The following is a 19186-nucleotide window of genomic DNA, read 5'->3' on the forward strand; positions in this document are numbered from 1 at the left end:
GAATAACTCATTTAAATGTGAATCTATTCATTTGACAAAAAACTAAATAGATAATCGATTTGATAAAATACAAATAAATGTCATTAAAATATAACGTAGAATAATGCTTGCTTCTTCGGTTTTTGAGGTATATAATTAAATCGTCACAGATGATGGATCTAAGACAATGGATTCATGATGCGAGTATATGATGATTTCTACGATTCAATATAAAAATATTTTGTTCTTAAAATTTCTCTTTGAGCTTTACAATCGATTTACAAACGAATAAAGTACTTTTTAACTTCGTTTTAAGAATTTAAGTAAAATAATATACTATAAATAATAAATATTTAATTATATTATTTCATACCAAGTATAATAAAGTCGCTCTCCTTTTAAATACCTTTTTAGGTACTTAAAAGGAGAGCGACTTTATTATACTTGTATTTAAATACCTTTAAATACTCTCATACCTTTTTTTTAATTACCATCTCACCCCTCGGTAACGCTCCGTAGCGCTTTCATACCTACTCATCTCTAAAATTACGTAATACATATCTTTGTTCAAAAACCTCCTTAATTGTACTAAGTAATAATATACAGTACAGGCTACTGGACGTTACGCTATTTTTTTTATTAATTACATGTATAGCGTACAAAGCAAAGTGACATAAACAATAAGATTCGTTACGCAACACTTAAGGAACAAAAATGAATCATTGTTACTCAAGGGATTACTCAAGAGTTACTCAAATTATGACTCCCAGCACATTACACCACTCCCTTGCAATGAATCGTAATGATTTTCTGCGTTACATAATTTGTTGACGTCTCCAAATCTAAATGAGGATAAATACTTCAAATTAATAGTGTTTGTTTCCTAGAATATTCTTTCAATATTAATGGATAAAATTACTATTACAAACACTTCTTTGTGTTGAAATTATTACTATAACTTTAAATTTTCTTGTTTTAACTAATTTACAGAAATTATAGTTGCAATAAGAAAGTATTGATGAAAATGAGAAATTTTTTTGCGCACACCAATCTTAATTTTTAATAAATTTTATACATAAAAATGTAATTTATGCTAGAGAAAAACACGGAAACTAATTTTTAACTTTGAGGTAAAGCTACTAATACCAAACCATCCGCCTCCAATGCAATGAACGTGGATTCACCCATTTTAGGACTGAATTCAATGTTCAAATTGCTTTTTATGGTGGCATGAACAATGCCCGGTAGAACAATGCAACAGTTCCATTGTGATATTTGTTGTCTGTGCACTCTTAACTGAATGTTTCGTGCAATTATTCAAATAATACATTAAAAATTTTCGTGTACAGCTATTCAAATCTTATATTTCAGTAAGTTTTATTGTGTAAATTTTGTATGAAACACTATATTTAACGGTTAGAAATTTAAATATAGTAGAATGCTAGTATATATTAAAGTTTAACCATTTTTACTTTACAAAAAAATAAGAACTTTGCGTGTTAAAATACGAATTTTGTGCAATGACTAATTTGCATATCCATTTTTCGTGTAGATAAATTCTTATCCATAGACAACAATACAATTTTTCGAAAATAATTATTATTAAGAGATATTAAAATTTCAGATTAAAAATAATAATAAAATTAAACATTATTTTAACCTTAAATTTTATTAATTTAATCAACAAACTGCACCAGAATCTAACAGTGAGTTATTTGATATGGGCGCCGCCATTTTGTAAACACACAGTGTAAACACACATTATTATTATTCTCAATTTTGCATGCTATGTTATTTTTTTTTCTTTAGAAGTGCTGCTAATCTTATTTATTAAATTTGCTTACAAGTTAGTATTAAAAATTATATATACTGTACTATGTGTATTTTGTTTCATTCTTTGTGATGTTTCTAGCGCTTGAAAACTAGATAGATATATGATGTGTTACATAGCTTTATGTAGGCTTATGTTCTATCAACTAATCCAAAATCTAGCAAACAAACATGGAGATAATTCTAAACGAATCAATAAAGTTATAAAGAAAAGAAAGAGAAAAAAATGCTTTTTTTATTTATTTTTTTCGTTTTTGTGATATGTCTGCAAAAGTTATTTTCTATTAATAACCCTGAATCTTAGCTGTCTTCTTTTCCTATTATTTATTGAGCTATTTCAAAGATCTTCTGATTAAAAGATATATTAAGTCAACAGAATATCAGGAATTTTTAAAAAAAATATTTATCTGGAATATAAATTAAATAATGTGATTTCTAAAAGTAAATGTGAAAACTAAATGAAAATCAATTTTTTTCACTACTTTATGTGGAAAAGACTTAGAAAATTTAAAATGTATAATCAAAACGCTGTCAACCATTACGTTTGTCTTCAGATTGGTTCGGGAGATATGGTCCCCCCATATTATCTCACAAACCAATGGTCCTATTTTCCTGAAAATTTCAAGAAACGTTTTCACCTAATACACAAACCTCCTTGAAAAATTTCAGAAATTTTCGACAAAAGTCATAGCAATTATTGAGCTTTAAAGTGGATGAAAAATCGTGCCCGCACAAAAACACAACCATCCGTACATATAACAAACACCTTACTTTTTATACATTTTTCGACGTTCAAGACCACCTTAATATTGAGGGGTCAGTTTCTGACTGATCGCCATACTTTCCCTCTGTTATATAACAGCCGGGAAAATAAAAATTAGTTAAATGAAATTTTTAAAATTAAATATTCATTTAGTATGATACAAATATTGCTTCATATATATACGCAGGATATAACAAAATCGCAGAGTATAGTTAGTTTTACTCTTATAACTAAAAATTCATTTAGAAAAATTAAATAAGTTTTGAAAAAAAAAAAATTAAAAGTTGCCATAACTAAACAAACAAACATCAAAACTTATAAACTTTTTAAACGAAACGAGCAAATATTTATTGTAACATCGTCATAGTGCCGTGCTGCAGTTTTTAATGATACTTTTTATTTAATTTAAAATATATGCTCTCCACCTCAAATAGTACTGGCTTGCCCCTGTAAATCATACTTTCCTGCTATAAAGAGAGTCGTGCTAGTTAAACTCCTTTCAGGGAAACTTTTTAATTAATATCACGATATTAAAACTATTTTTAAAATTTATTATCAATCAAACTTTATTAAATTAAGCATAGGTTTTTTACAATATAAGAGTAAAGGAATTTTTAATAATAAAAACGTTTAAGATAACTTAAATTTTACTAATATTGTATTATAATAATTAGTCAAAAACATCGGCAAATTTTAAATAATAATAGTTTAGAGAAGTGGTTTTACACTATTTTACATCGGTTAAAATGAGTATCCAAAATCTGTGAGCCATGGTTGAACAAGAAACAAAGTAACGAGTTAATTACATTGATTACCGTTAGTACCACAACAATAAGGATAAGTTTGTGTTGAAGATGTGTTTATATACTTTTTAAAGTAATCTTGTGTCTTATTTAATCTCAATTGAATTAAGGACTTGATTGTAAAGTAAAATAAGTAAGATGCTTCTCATTTAAACTAGCGATCGAATTTCAATTTATTATTAGCTTCTGTTATTTTGTTACATAATTGATCTGTTTTTACGTAGATTATTATTTTTGAAATGTTCTTAGCTGCGCTGGAGAACGAGCTTTGAATACAAAAGAATAATACATTTTTGATAGCAGAAAACTCGGCTTTCTATTTTTACTGGATCTCCCAGATTTTAACGTTGAATTATAAATATAAATTGTAAAATTTTCTTGTGGAAGTTCCAGAAGTTTTAACCAAAAAATATGATTGCCTTTGGAAATCACTATTACAAAATATATCTTCTCAATTCCATTCATGGAAAAGATCTTTCGATTTTTAATAACCTCTTGAAGCATCATAACTGTTACGGCTAACGGGAATCTTAGCCAAGTACAAGTTCAGGGTTGTCGATAATTGGGATTAAATACATACTTTTATATCATATTAATTTGTATTAAACGAAGAATTTTTAAAAAGATTTTTAGGCTACCTGTTGTAAGGCTTTTCTTGCCTATATATATATACGGCAATATTTTCGAGTATCGAGGCACAGATATCATACGATATCCCGTGATAGATTTATCCCTCTGCCTTTCTGGATCAATAGTCGAAGATGGTATCCCATCTGGTTCCACAAATGCTCTATGGGGTACAAATCTGGAGACTGGCCAAGCTAAGGAAGTGTGACAACGTGACTGAGACATTTCTGGAAAACCCCTAGCTGTGTGAGGCATTACTTTGCTGAAAAATGACTGTTTATAGCCCTGGCGTAAAAAAACAACACTTTGGGGCGAAAAATTTACTAAACGTATTGGTCTGTCGGAATGTTTCTTGCACCACGACTATGGGTGATCGAATCTCATACGAAATGGCTTTCGAGACCAGCAGGGAAGCAATGGGACACAGTGTGCCACTCAACAGTAAAAGCGAGATTGATGCCTTCATCTGTAGTCCCCCATACACTAATAACAATGGTCGAGACAGGATTCTATAGAAAAACTCCCCAGTTATAATTGTTTGTGCTTGTGTCACAATCAGACGATCATTTTCCCTGATTTGTCTCGGACGTCCAGAACCTTTCCGCTGTTTGTGTCTTCACCTAAAATTTCGTCATACTTGGGTCAGAACGGTCCAGTTAACGGAAAACTCGACGAAATGAGCATTTCCTCATCTCGATAATGCTGCCTCAAAACTTCATCAGCTATGCCATAAGTTCTTTCACCACTTCGAACAGCCATGCCTGGAATTCGAAGACCTCCAAAAACAGGTACATTGAAAACTGAACACGGTGAACTTCTGACATATAGCTGTTTTAAGGTATTCTAGTGGCATTACCTGGACCGTAAATATAAGCAATTACATATCTGAGACCTTAACTATACGCCTAGTTTTGCATAAGCGAGTGCATCAATAGTTATATTAAATGAAAAACATTTAAATCTATTGATATAAAATAATTTATGGAATAAATTACTATTGATGTAACTCTCTATTAATTTTAAATTATGTTCGCAATTTGTTAACAAGTGATAAATTACACACTTATTAAATTTAAATGGTATCATTAATTAGCGTTAATTAACAGAATAAACGTGTTCATCAAATGCTAATAATAATTATTATTAAAATACCATATTTAGAATCATATTCATTTCTGTTTTAAATAAATTCTTCATTTATTTAACTTCAAATTGCCATTATAAAATACGTTTAGTTGTTATAAAATACTAAAATTATTTAAAAAGTGGAATAAATAAACAATTTAATTGAAGAATTCTTGATCTTTTTAAGTACTTAACTTTTAAAGAAAATATATTCTCTTCGAAATTCGTGTGATAATCAATTAATCACTTTAATTGTTATTACTTTTAAGATCTTTCAAGTACTTTTACTTCCTCAAATACTTGGAAACAAGAGAACATTTGTAACTGTTACAGAAAAAAAGATTAATTTTCTCATAGTAAGAATGAAAATTTAACTAATGAATGCCTGAAAGTTAAACATTTTCTCATTGATTACATCAGTAAGTTGGAAAAAAAATAACCAACATTTTAAAATTTTATCTCTCAAAATAAACATGTAATTAATCATGTATAGTTAATTACATTGATATTTTATCTGTACAAGTACACGAAGAAGAAAATTAAATCATCATGTAATTATCGTACTTTTAAAACATGAATATAATTATCATTTTGTTCCTTGTGTAACCTTTTAAACTATTAGTATTTTTTAAATAAATATTTGTTTTTAAATTAAAAAAAAAGAGTTTAAGAATGCTTAAAAGTGAATTCTGTAATGATCGATTATCGATTTTTATTACAATTCATAAAAAGATTAGAAAAATTCCTCATACTGTAATGATTTTATTATTTTCGTCTTCCTTCAAGGAGACAGTTTCCTTCAAGGAATACCACAGTTAATGTTAAGCATTACAAATCATTAAATAAAAACACGTATAAGGATATCCTTTCGTGTCCTTATACATTTTTTTTTTTTTTAATTATCTTTCTTTAAGGTTCTTTAATTCCTATTTCGTAGAACGTGATAAAACAGATAACTCTTTTGCTTTATAAAGAAAAATTTAATAAAAATTTACTGAATTTTAATTTTATTATTATTATTATTATTTTCTGTTTGAGCAAAAATATTAAATAATAGAAAATTTTTATGTTATTATTAAGAAAAGGAAAACTAAATATAAATATTCTTATATCTGAGCAAAATATTAATTAACTTTTTCTATTATTTATTGTTTTAGAGTTTATGACAAAGTACATGCAACATAATAAATAGCTATATACAGGAAATGATAAGAAAAATATTTCCCTTTGATAAAATTCATTATTATTATTATTAATGTATTTTCATTAACAAACTTGAATAAAGGTATAAAAAAAATGTACCTTACTCTAATTTATGCAAATTGTTTAAGTAGTTGTAAAACTTTTATATAGTTCTTTGATCATTTACTTATTGTTAAACGATTAAAGTTAACTTATTACAATAGGGGGAAAAAATAGAATAAAATAATAATAGTAATGACATTTAAGACCTTCAAATATAGTTTAAGGAAAATATATTTAAGTTTTTCATTTTTTATAAAAAAAATGAAAAACTTAGTCATAAATAAACAATTTTTAAAAAAATAAATAAAATTAATTTTGAAATATTTCTTTCTCCCCTGATTTTCTTTAATGAGTGATATTTGAGAATCTTAATGAATCATTACTTTCTAGTCAAGGCTTGAATAATAAACTAATTAATTTAGTTTAGTTAATTAATCCAGTTCTATACTAATCTATGTAAATAAAATTTTTAAAAATAGATTATTTTATTTTTTAAACTAAAAAAAAAATATATATATATATATATATATATATAATAATAATAATGAAAGTTGTTAGTTTTATCAATCATAGATGGCAGCACAATTTTAAGAACGAATTATTTAAATTTTATTTTTTAATATATATAAGTTTTTAAAAAGAAAATCAATACGTAAAGAAATGTCATTTTCAATTTAATTTTTTTTTTTTTAATGGAGAAATTCTCTCAAAATATTTTAAATGTCATTTAGAATTTGTTGAATTCTAAATGACAAGTTAATTATCTTATAAAAGAACAAAAATGGAAAATATTATTCAAGATCGTTTATCATTGTCAGGAATAACTAAAAATGAACTTTATCAAAAATATAAAGAGAAAATAATTTTCAAGTTTGAAATTTATTTTCATCCCATTTATTTTCATTACTGCCATCTGTCGATGAAATTTTTAACTAAATTGGATATAATTTAATTTTATTTATTATTTGTTTTATTTTCCTTATTTTATAATTATTTATATTGGGAATAAAAATGTATTATAAATTAAATTTTGTTAAATAATTCAATTGTCCATTTATTGATTAATGTTATAAACTTAACGATACCAATTATTTACTAGAAAATAATTATTAACGAAACAATAAAACGGTTATAAATTTTTGTTAATTTAATAATTTAAGCTATAATATAAGTTTTTTTTTACTTGATATTAATTACTTTTCCTTGTTTGACACTGAAATTTATAAATATTATTTGAATAAAAAATAAATAACTTTAAAAATTAATTTTGACCTCCGATACTTACGTATATGCAAATCTCTTCTCATGAATTATATACTAAAGCTATACGGATTTAAATCCTTGATCTATATTTTCTTTAAGGAAAATACCCTATAAAATTCAAAAAATTTCCCTGATTAATATCATGGACAATGGTGTGTGTGTGTGTTTTTTTTTTTTTGTTTTTTGCAGCTTTTTCGAACAATTCGTTAACGTTGGTATACGAAATCCTATTGTTAAATATAATTTTAATGAATATACAATTTAATAAATAAGAAAAGGGGGAAATTAATGATTAAAATGTCATTAAAAACAAACTAACTTTTAAAAAAGTTAACGAGTTTCGCTACCTTCAACTATAGAACCTGATGATTAGTAAATAATAAAATAAAAATCATACACAATTGATCCTTTGTTGTTACTTTAATACAATACTTTTTGTATTGTATAAAATTTAAAACATAATTTAAAATTATTTTTAAAATTTAATATGACGTCAATATAATTAATTTCTTTAAAAAATCTTTGAATTTTCACATTGGTGTCATGCTTAATATAAATTAATGACATTGAATTTTAATTTTATTGCGTCAAAAGTGTTACTGCATACGAGAATAGAATGTTTTTGACGTTATTTTATTGTTATTCTAAGGAAAATTTAACTGTAATTAAAATATTTATACATATTTTTACCTTCAGGATAGTTAATAATAATATATAAAATTTCATGCTTATTTTTTTTTTAATGTTCACATTAAATGTATCAATAATTAATTGTGTTTTTAACAAACCGCACTTCTATCTCAAGTAGTACTGATGGTGGCTGTAGTATAAGTGTATATAGTACACACACGCACATTGTATTATATATGTGTGTGGGTGTGTGTCAGTGTCGTGTTATAGCTTTATGGGGCCCAGGAGAATTTAAATTAAGGAACCCCATGTACAGTATATTGTTGACACCAGGGACTGTATTCTGGTCACCGTCTCTTGTCTCTCGCAAGCCAGTCGCTGATTGGCTAATCATTTGGATTAGCTAATCAGTGACCAGCTTGTGAGAGACAAGAGACCAGAGACAGTGACCAGAATACGGCCCCAGACATTTTCATTCGGGGGAAATATTTTCTTATATAAAAGATTGGTTTGGTCCCCCTGTTAGTGGGGACCACAAGCAATTGCCCTTTTTACCTATATGATAACGCGCCACTGAATATAGTCTAATAAAATTTAGAATATTTCTTTAATATTTTGTTTATATTTAACTCGTTAAACAAGTTAGAAGCAAACATACTTCAAAGTACGCTTTATCTAACAACGTATCTATAGTAAAGATGTTGGCTACATGCCTGCATATTGATGTATTGATATTATAATTTATTGATGTCTTATATAATTTGTTTAATTTGATAATATCTTACCTATTTTAGGATTCTTTTAACGTTTAAAAAAAAAATGCTAGAGTGAATGTTTATAGTCGTGTGTGCACATTGCGTGACAACTACTGACATTACTTGTTAGCAAAGCCGAACTAAACAATAGTGGGTAGATAAAAGGTAGCTGAACTTTTTTTAATTTGCTTCTTGCAAAACTTCTTTTTTTAGTACATCTTTAATTTATACTTCTTTTTAAGTAATATATCCACAATTTTTTTATAATATATTCTGATTTATATATATACAAAAAAAAAAAAAGTTTTATAACCACTTAACATTTCAGTTTATTCGTCCAGAAAAAAAATCCTAATTTTATGTCCTTCAAATCACCCGAATTCACCCGAAATTTTAATATCTTGAAGAATGTTTTAAGTATTTTTTTTTCCAATTTGTTAAACGGAAAAAAATCGATTGAAGTTCGACTGATTTTTTAGTGTTTTAGATAGTGTCTGGCTCTTTATACTTTATAAAAATAGTACTTTATGAAAGGCGAATGGAAGCAAAATACAATTTTCTTATCAAACTTACGTTATGTACATTTTCATGCCACGTTTTGAATTTAAACAGAAGTGTATAGAAAATGCATGCAATGTCTTTTGATAGAATAGAAAATGAAATTGTTTGAAAATTCGTTTTTATAATTTTATAATATATATTAAAAATTAGTAACGATGGTCTGTTTTTTATATACGTAAAGTAGTACAGAACAAAATAATGTTAGTGGAATATTCTGTGTATTATAGCTGTTGTGATGTATATATTTATAATCTTTGATTTATTATATAATCAAGCAGGAATTCATTATATAATATAAGCTATAATGAATTCATGTTTGCCACGTTCGTTAAAATTACTAAGAGTCTGTGATTTATTATATATAAAACTTAGTTTTACAAAAAGATTTTAATAATAATATTTCCTTAAATATTTTTTACAGTTTATTTAACTCATCTTCATTACTTTTATTGATAAAAAGAATATTCTTCCAATAATTTTAATCATGTTATGATAGGAACGTTACGATTTTTCTATGGTTTTTACATCGTTTTTTTACACAGCTGGACAGATAAATGTCTTCTAAATTTATTTTTTAATGTACTAAATTTATTTAATATTGTTTTTCTTCCGAATTCGAATGCTCTAAATGTTTGTAACAAATATTTAAACAGACTCTTCGTAACATTTACATAAGGTCATTCATTCGTCAAGAACATTGAATAATACCAAAGTTTATTTTTATTTTACTGTATTTTACGTGGTGAAAGAACATTTTTTAATGTATATTTTCGTATATTTATGTATAAAATTGCAAAAAAACGAGTCGTTTTTATGTTTTAAGATAAGGAAAAATGAAGCATGTTTTACGTATAAAAGTGAGCAGAGGATATAGAAAATGAATATTTATAATACATTTTACTTGAAAATATAATATATTATTGTGTTTATATACCATTTTAATATATATAAGTGTATTTCTTAATAATAATTAATTCTTTTGAAAGTATATATATAAATTTTTTTTAATCGTTTATTTAACTTTCGATACGAATTTTTAGTAATAAATATATAAATGAAATTAAAATAAAGTTTGTTTATTTTTATTGGGATAGAAGTTTGTGGAATTTCATAATTTTCATTTATATTAGGTTGAAAATAAAAATTTGCAGCCGTGAAAAACAACAGAAATGTAGGTCAAAAGATCGATATTTTATGCATTTTTATAACAGGAAATAATTTAAACATAGAAATTATCAATAGAAGAACTTCGGTTTTATAAAAATTTTATAAGTAAAGAATTAAAAACATTTTATAATTTGGCAATTTTATATTGAGAGAGAGAGAGAGAGAAATAATTTTTATTTTTGAAAATTCTATCAGATTTTATCTTTCAAGTAAAGAAAAATATATAAGTTCTTTTCCAAAAAGAGTTGTATAAATTTCATTAAAAAATCTTATTTTTTTTTTTATTATAATAAAAATAAGAAATTTTTCTAAGAATTTCTATGAAGAAAAAGAAAGTTGTAAGATAATTTATAAAATCAAAAATTGAGTCAAAGAAATTAAAAAAATTTTTTTTTCTTTTAAAATATATATTTTTTTAAACTGGAATTGGAACATTTTTCAATATTTTCTGATGGACAATATAGTAAATAAAAGACTAAAATGCCAGAAAGTTGCTATTGGATATGTAGATGATCGATAACATTTATTCAAATTTCATTATTTTTCCTTGTTTATGAAATTCCTGCTTACCGTAATGATCATTGGTGTGTCATATTTACCTATTATGATACTAACCTATATGTATTTCTTAACAACTTCGATGAAAAATGATATTTTTTAAATAAATAAAAAAAAAAGCTGAATAATATCGATATTTAACGTATAGGCCTATTTGTAATAAGTGAGTAAAGTAATAAAAAGAATGGTTTAAAAGTAAAAATTTAACAAAAAGAAACTTATAGACCTACCATCTACGTTTATAAATCTGAGAAATTTAAATTAGCCAATACTTTTCTAACATTTTTCCTTTCCACCAATCAGCTTGAGAGCTATCATTTCTCCAACCAATCGCCGCAATAAAAAATATTTCGAAATATATCTCACGCTTATAACGTAGAACCGCCTGTAATCGTAGGAAATTTATTAATATTGATCTAAATCTTTTGCGTTTAATTTTTTAATCAAAGATTTTACTTAAAAATTAAAAATATATTAATGCGAAATTATTTAATTACAATATATTTTAATAATTAACTGAATTTAATGTAAAATAATGTGAAAATAGAAAGTATTAAAATATATAAGCTTGCAGTTTTTATAAGTTTATCCTCGTTTAACAAAAATACTTAGATATTCACAATTTACAAAAGATGCTTGAAACAATAATAAAATCTTACGAATTATAAGCAAAATAGTTACAATTTATCTTCATACTTAGTTTATTTACTTGAAATTCTTAGTATTTTTTTTTCAAGTAGTAGATATATGTATATATAATCATCTTCAAAATACCCCTTAAAGTATTTTGTAAGGGAGTTAATGCGCTGTAGTTAATGTATTTGAACTCAAATCCAATTTTATACAACAAATAAGGGTTTCTCGCATCACTAAAGACGTTTAAAAATATTTTCCTTTTACTTTTTTATAATAAAAATTCTCCGGTATCTTATTTATTTAATAGATGCTTTAAAAATCTTATGTTCAACTGGAATGGAATGAATGATATTCCCCGAATTTGTTTAGGAGATTTTCATGTGACTTAAGAATAAATGCCATTTTAATATACGAAATTTTAAAAATAAATGCATAGAAGTGTAAAAAGTTCTATGTTTTCTTCAAAATGTCGATATTTCTTATCATCAAATGAAGAAATGTAATTAAAAATAGTGGATTTATCTGTTCGTTCTTTTAAAATTGGAAGTACAGCTAGGTTAAACGATGGTTTAAATAAATGTTCTCTAATCCTTTTAGCAGGCAACCGCATTTTTAGCGTATTGAAATTCGTGACATTATCAAAGATCACGCTTTGCGACCTTCAGGGAATCGTGAAACCACCGTTGAAAATCACTATCTGTGATGTAATTCGTGTTCACTAGCATGTAATAAAAACACACAAAGATATATTATTCTCATGAGTGGGTGTTCGGGTGTTGTAACGATCTAAAGCATCTTTATTATCCTGAAAGTATTCACAATTCCCACAACGAAGAGGTTAAACGTTTGTTTTTCTTTCGCCTAGTCTTTTATAGATTGCTATTAAAAAGGCTTCGAAGTAATTGCAGTATGTTCTATCAGCAATGACCTTTTTGGAATAAATGATTTCGAACAGCTCCGTGCCTTGCATCTCGATGAACCGATACAAAACATTGTGCTCTTTGAAAGGATTCTGAAATCTTATAAATTGAATTTTCATAATATGTTTCTCTGTATTAAAAATGTCGTCAGGGTGTAAACATTTTGTCATATTTTCGTGTTCAGACTTTAAAATATAAGACAAATATTTATGTATAACTTAATTTAAACTGCGATACCATAAAGAAGATACGGTAAATAATACTGAAAAATACCTAGAAAATTTGATGAAAAAATAAAGAAAAATAGGTTCTCATGTTTACCTTTAAAATATTTCTCGTATGTTATGTATTGAATACTTATGAAAAAGCTAAATTTAATATAATTTTATGTTAATTATTCCAGAATTTAAGACTTATGCGTGTTCTGACAGATCTAGTTTTTACTTTTCTACGTAATAAAATTATATGGGAGAGTCACGAAATAGGGAATTTCCCTTGTTTTCGATTTGTAACTTCAATTATGTTATGAAATTAATTGATAAACTAATAAGTAGCACCGTATTGTTTAGTATATTATTTTGTATCTGATAGGCTCACTTCTCTAGTCCATAAACAAGAAAGTTTTAGAGAAATTTATTTATTTTCTCCATATGTGATTTCGTGATGTTTATCTTTCAGTTTGTTTTAAACAATTAAGTTAATTTCCTTCTTTTATTACATAGAAAACGAAAAATCTTGTAATTCTCTATGAAATTCGTTGAAATTTAAGAGTAAACTGACGTTGTTCCTTACTTTATAATTACGTTATGAAATTATTTATTGATTTTAAGAGCAAGGATAAACCATAAAAACATCTAAAAATATACGAATAGTTTATCTACACGTAATAGACTATTCTAAACAATAGAACTATAAGGAAATGCACCCGTTTTTCTATGTTATTCATTGAATAATGGAATTTATTTTTCGATTTATGAGGGAAAAAATAATTCACGAAAGTTATCCGAATGAAAGTATTTTTGAAAGACACGAATAGCATAATAATAATATAAAAAAAAAATATATATTGAATTTATTACAATATAAAAATATTTTTCTAGAGGGTTTTCATGTTATAAAACTTGGAAATCAAATATCTTTTAGTATTTTCAGAATTTATTTTCATGTAAAGAAACATGATACAAGAATTGTGTTGCTTAAAGATCATCCTCGTGTTAAATATATCTCTTTGCTTTATACAACTCTCATCTTTGATTTTCAGTTAAATGAATCGATAAATAATATAAAATATTATCATAAGTTTAATTTTAACACAAAGTAAAATCGATTTACATTCGTGTCGACAGACTTATTAAGGACAAAAGTTAACTAAGCATAACTAGAAAATGATATATTTAAATCTATTTTATTATGAGATTTTTCTAGTTTAATTAATGAAGAACTAAATTAAACTAACTTTAATAATATATATATATATTATTAATCTCATAATTACATTAGAATTGTAGATAATGAATGTAATGTATCATAGATTATTCTACTCGTTTTATTATTTTCTCCATAATATAACCTATAAACTTTGATAGATTTTAATGTTTAGAATCTATAAGTTTATTTGTTTAAATTTAATGTCATTTCCATTAACCTTGACATTTTCTTGAACCTCGAAAGTTTTGAAAGATGTCTGTAAAATGTCCTTGCATCCTCTTGCAAAAGGTCGAGCCGATAAAGTTTACTTTCAATCATTTCTTTCTGGTCTTTATCATTGTTTAAGCGTACAAAACATCAATAAAATAAATTAATTCTTAATTATTTTAATTCTTTATATATATATTATAACATTAAATTAAGTTATAATATTAAAATTATAAGTGAAATCAATAGGAAATATTTATTTATTTATCAAAACAGCAATAAAATTCAATTTAGGTTATCGTTTTTTTTTTATTTTTTACAGTAAACAAATAAATATTTATTTTGTTAAAGAGCTGCTGACATATTCACTGATCTAAATTAAAAATTTTTTTATATATTTTGTAATAAATTACGACGAATAACGTCTTTCCACAATGGTAACCTCTTTATAACGTATTTCTACGCTAAAAGAACGTTAAATGCGGGAGTATTTAGAGAAATTTATATAAATAAATCATGAAATGATGATGATTCTAAACGAGAATATGCGTTATATCGAGATTTTTCTATATAAAAGAACGTCAAAAGAACCGTCAAAGAATGTCAAAAAGGTTTTTGTGGAAATTACATTAAATTTCATATTTAAAAAGTAATTTTTGAATTCTATATTTTATATATAAAAAAAATTATTCATTTGTATAATATTATTAATATCGACAGGAAATAAATTTTATATTAATTTTAATCCGTTTAGCAAATAAAAAAGTAATTTTAAAGTTATTAGAGAATTGCCTTTCTGGATTTTTCAGGACAATACAAAATTGACTTCAATAAATTTTTAAATACATTCAATCTTTTCTTAGTGAAAATAATTTATTTTAACTCCTATTCGACTATTACTTTAGATCTTTTCAATATTCACAAACGAACGTAAATGAATTCATGCCATTTGAATGTTAAAATAGGAATTTGATTAGGAAAAATCAAGGAAAATAATAGAAACAAGGCAGTAATTATTAACAAATAACATTTTATGTATTCTTACACAACGTCATGAGAAATTTAAATAAAATCGTACGTGGCTCTAGATGAAAGTGAATCCATAGCCTTTAGTGACATGCCAAATGTTCTAAACATCAGTGGAAATTAGGATGGAAATTACAGTGTGACAATTATAATGGAAATTAAGATAGGAATGGAACTAATGATCGTGGATTCTGTTCCTACAGCTTTCAAGTGAATATTCTCTTTTTTAAATCTTGATCTTGATTTCTTTATATGTTGCATTCAGCTTATATTACAATTTATATGTAACTATGTATGGAATGGAATGTATACTATAGTACGTATGTGTATACTTATAGACTACGTGCAAACATTATATAGCCTATATGCCATTGTTTTTTGAATACATATAAAGGGGTTTGCACTATTATCGATAGTCCTGCATATTTATATAGTATATATATCGACAATCCTGTAAGTTATATATATATATATATAGGACTGTTGAGAGCTTGTATGGGACCGGAAGTAAATACACGGAATGTGTCTATTAATAAAGGTCAGTCTCGAAGATTATATAGTCTATTAGTAGGAAGTAATATTAATTTATAGGAACCACTTCGGGCCCCTAAATTACCCTAAATTTCACCCGCTTTCCCTCATGTATACTTGTGTATTCTGAATTATATATGTACAATAATACTAAAATGTGGGACTATTAGTAATATATTATAAATTTATACTATAAATCCGCTATATAAATAGTGGTTTTAAATAGATAGGCAGATAATAAACAATGTGTTATAAATTTTTTGTGTGTTAATATATAAATGATATAGAAAATATAAACCACATATAGGCATTGTTTACATATTAAGATTTATCTTTTGGGTAATTGTTTGTTTATTAACAGATAAGTTATTACGTGTAAGGCGGGGAAAAAATCTCAATTAACCTAATTAATCATAGCAAAATGAGAAATTCGTCGAACTTGTTAACGGTGGCAAATATTTGATTTGTATTCAAAGAGAAATTCCACAGCTAATCATAACAAATTCCGACAGTTTTGATTAATTTCACTCTCGATCCATTTAAATAAATTACAATTTAAAACAGATTCTTTAATTATCTCGAAAACAAACCATTAAATCAATAAAACGATTTCCGAGTTACCTAAATCGATATTTAGCTTTTTTCTTCACAGATGGAGACACTTTCAGTAAAACAGCCCCCCCAAAAAAAATTTTTATTAAAATAATTATTCGTGTAGTGGCATATAAACACGCCCAATGATAATTATAATTAACCTGTTTTAAATGGTACCAAAAGATAGAAAAAAAATCATAATTAACCGTAGGAAACGTCATTGATGACGATTCCTTGGTAGGACGTAAAAATATCCTACGCGTAGTTAGTTTTAATCGAGTTATTCTAGATAAGTTATTACGTGTAAGGCGGGGAAAAAATCTCAATTAACCTAATTAATCATAGCAAAATGAGAAATTCGTCGAACTTGTTAACGGTGGCAAATATTTGATTTGTATTCAAAGAGAAATTCCACAGCTAATCATAACAAATTCCGACAGTTTTGATTAATTTCACTCTCGATCCATTTAAATAAATTACAATTTAAAACAGATTCTTTAATTATCTCGAAAACAAACCATTAAATCAATAAAACGATTTCCGAGTTACCTAAATCGATATTTAGCTTTTTTCTTCACAGATGGAGACACTTTCAGTAAAACAGCCCCCCCAAAAAAAATTTTTATTAAAATAATTATTCGTGTAGTGGCATATAAACACGCCCAATGATAATTATAATTAACCTGTTTTAAATGGTACCAAAAGATAGAAAAAAAATCATAATTAACCGTAGGAAACGTCATTGATGACGATTCCTTGGTAGGACGTAAAAATATCCTACGCGTAGTTAGTTTTAATCGAGTTATTCTAATGTCAATTGTAAATATAAACTTTTCAGAGGTTGACTTTTTAGTGCTACTAGAACTGTGACGTCATCCACGGGAGGGCGACAGCGTCATACTATCACGTGCGACACAGGGCGAGGCTTCAGTCAGTAGCTTAAGTAGTGCGAAACGGATCACTTATCTCGTCAGTTAGAGTTTATGAATGGATGAAACGGTCGATTATCTCGAGATTTGTAATAGGTAATCAAATATGGAAGATAACCAAGCGATAATAATACGTCGGAATTTAACCGTTGAAGATTTCCTTATAGAAACTCTTGGTGAAAAACAAGTGCCATTAACTACTGCAATATCAATGACTATGGTGTATTCGATTCTACTAGTAACTGGAGTCGTGGGTAACATCTGCACGTGTGTGGTGATAACACGCAACAAGTACATGCACACAGCTACTAACTATTATTTATTCAGTTTAGCCGTTTCTGATCTTCTCCTACTCATACTGGGCATACCACAGGAGTTACATCAATTGTGGCAAAGATATCCTTACGTTTTAGGTGAGGTGTTTTGCATATTTCGTGGCATGACTTCGGAAACGTCCACTAATGCTTCTATTCTAACTATCACTGCATTCACCGTAGAGAGGTACATGGCTATATGTCATCCTCTAAAAGCGCATACCATGTCCAAATTGACTAGAGCCATTAAACTGATAGTGGCCATTTGGTGTTTGGGTGCTATTTTTGCCATTCCGGTAATTGTACAGCTTGGCATTGTCGTTCAGGTACACGATGGTGTAGCATTGGAAGAATCTGCAACCTGCTCTCTAAAGAATCCTTTTGATCAAGCTTTCGTGTTTTCTACGGTGTTCTTCTTTATGTTGCCAATGACCGTAATTACTGTTTTATATATATTAATTGCCATACAATTAAGACGTTCTTCTATTAGCAAAAGGAACAATTGTATCATTAATGGCAAAGTTCAGCAGAAAGGACTCTGTATTAAAATCACCAGGCCAGATAAATCTTTAGGTAAAAGACTTCAAAGTTCTAGAAGGGCCGTTGTCAAAATGTTAGGTGAGTTATTTATTTATATTCTTTTATTTCACTCGTATACACGCGTATTATATCGTCAATAGTTACGAAACTACTCCAGTACACTTTACAGCCTGTAAATTGTATTTTAAAAGTTAAAAATTACGTGTTATATATTAAAACAGCAAACTTTATCTAACCCAATTTAATAATTAGGTTAGATAAGTTCGTATTCAGTCGTAAATTATACAGATTTTCCTGTAAAAGTTATGGTATAATTTATAAACAATTATAACATTCTTATCGCATTTTACAGCATTTCAACTTAATATTAAGCGTATAATTTTGCTTTTTTTAAGCTGTAAATTTAAGAATTTTAAAAATTAATATATGATAATTAAAATGTATTTTATAAAAAGTAATTGAAGATTAATTAATTATAATGAAAAAGTTTCTTAATTTATTTCTTTTAAGAATTTGTTTTTACAAATACTGCTTAAGTTAATGGCTGTTTTTATGAATTAAAATACTTTTATTGCCATAATCTGAATGTAAGTAAACGTAATTAAGGCTGAAATTTTTTAAAAACATTAGAGTGGAAAATAATTTTAAAAAAATGAAATTCTTATTTTCTACTGTATTATACAGATGTGGGTTTATATTTTATAAATTTTATTTATTTTTTTAAAAATAAATTCTGTCATTTTATAGAAAAGATG

At 26.3% G+C, this 19186-nt stretch overlaps 1 protein-coding gene across 2 annotated transcripts in view; it reads left to right on the top strand.

Annotated features, from left to right (window-relative positions):
• Positions 1 to 19186, top strand: part of LOC136990067 (pyrokinin-1 receptor-like) — a 61619-nt gene that overhangs the window by 22741 nt on the left and 19692 nt on the right. Inside the window, exon 1 of one of the 2 annotated variants that reach the window (XM_067288413.1) lies at positions 17592 to 18509. The exons of the other annotated variant lie outside the window; for it this stretch is intronic. Within the exon in view, the coding sequence (XP_067144514.1) occupies positions 17684 to 18509 (826 nt within the window). The 5' untranslated portion in view covers positions 17592 to 17683. Of the gene's footprint in view, positions 1 to 17591; positions 18510 to 19186 lie in introns of those variants that run through there. 2 annotated transcript variants of the gene reach the window in all.

This window comes from Centruroides vittatus, unplaced genomic scaffold (assembly GCF_030686945.1).
Source record: "Centruroides vittatus isolate TY-2023 unplaced genomic scaffold, ASM3068694v2 scaffold_861, whole genome shotgun sequence".
NCBI classification, from domain to species: domain Eukaryota; kingdom Metazoa; phylum Arthropoda; class Arachnida; order Scorpiones; family Buthidae; genus Centruroides; species Centruroides vittatus.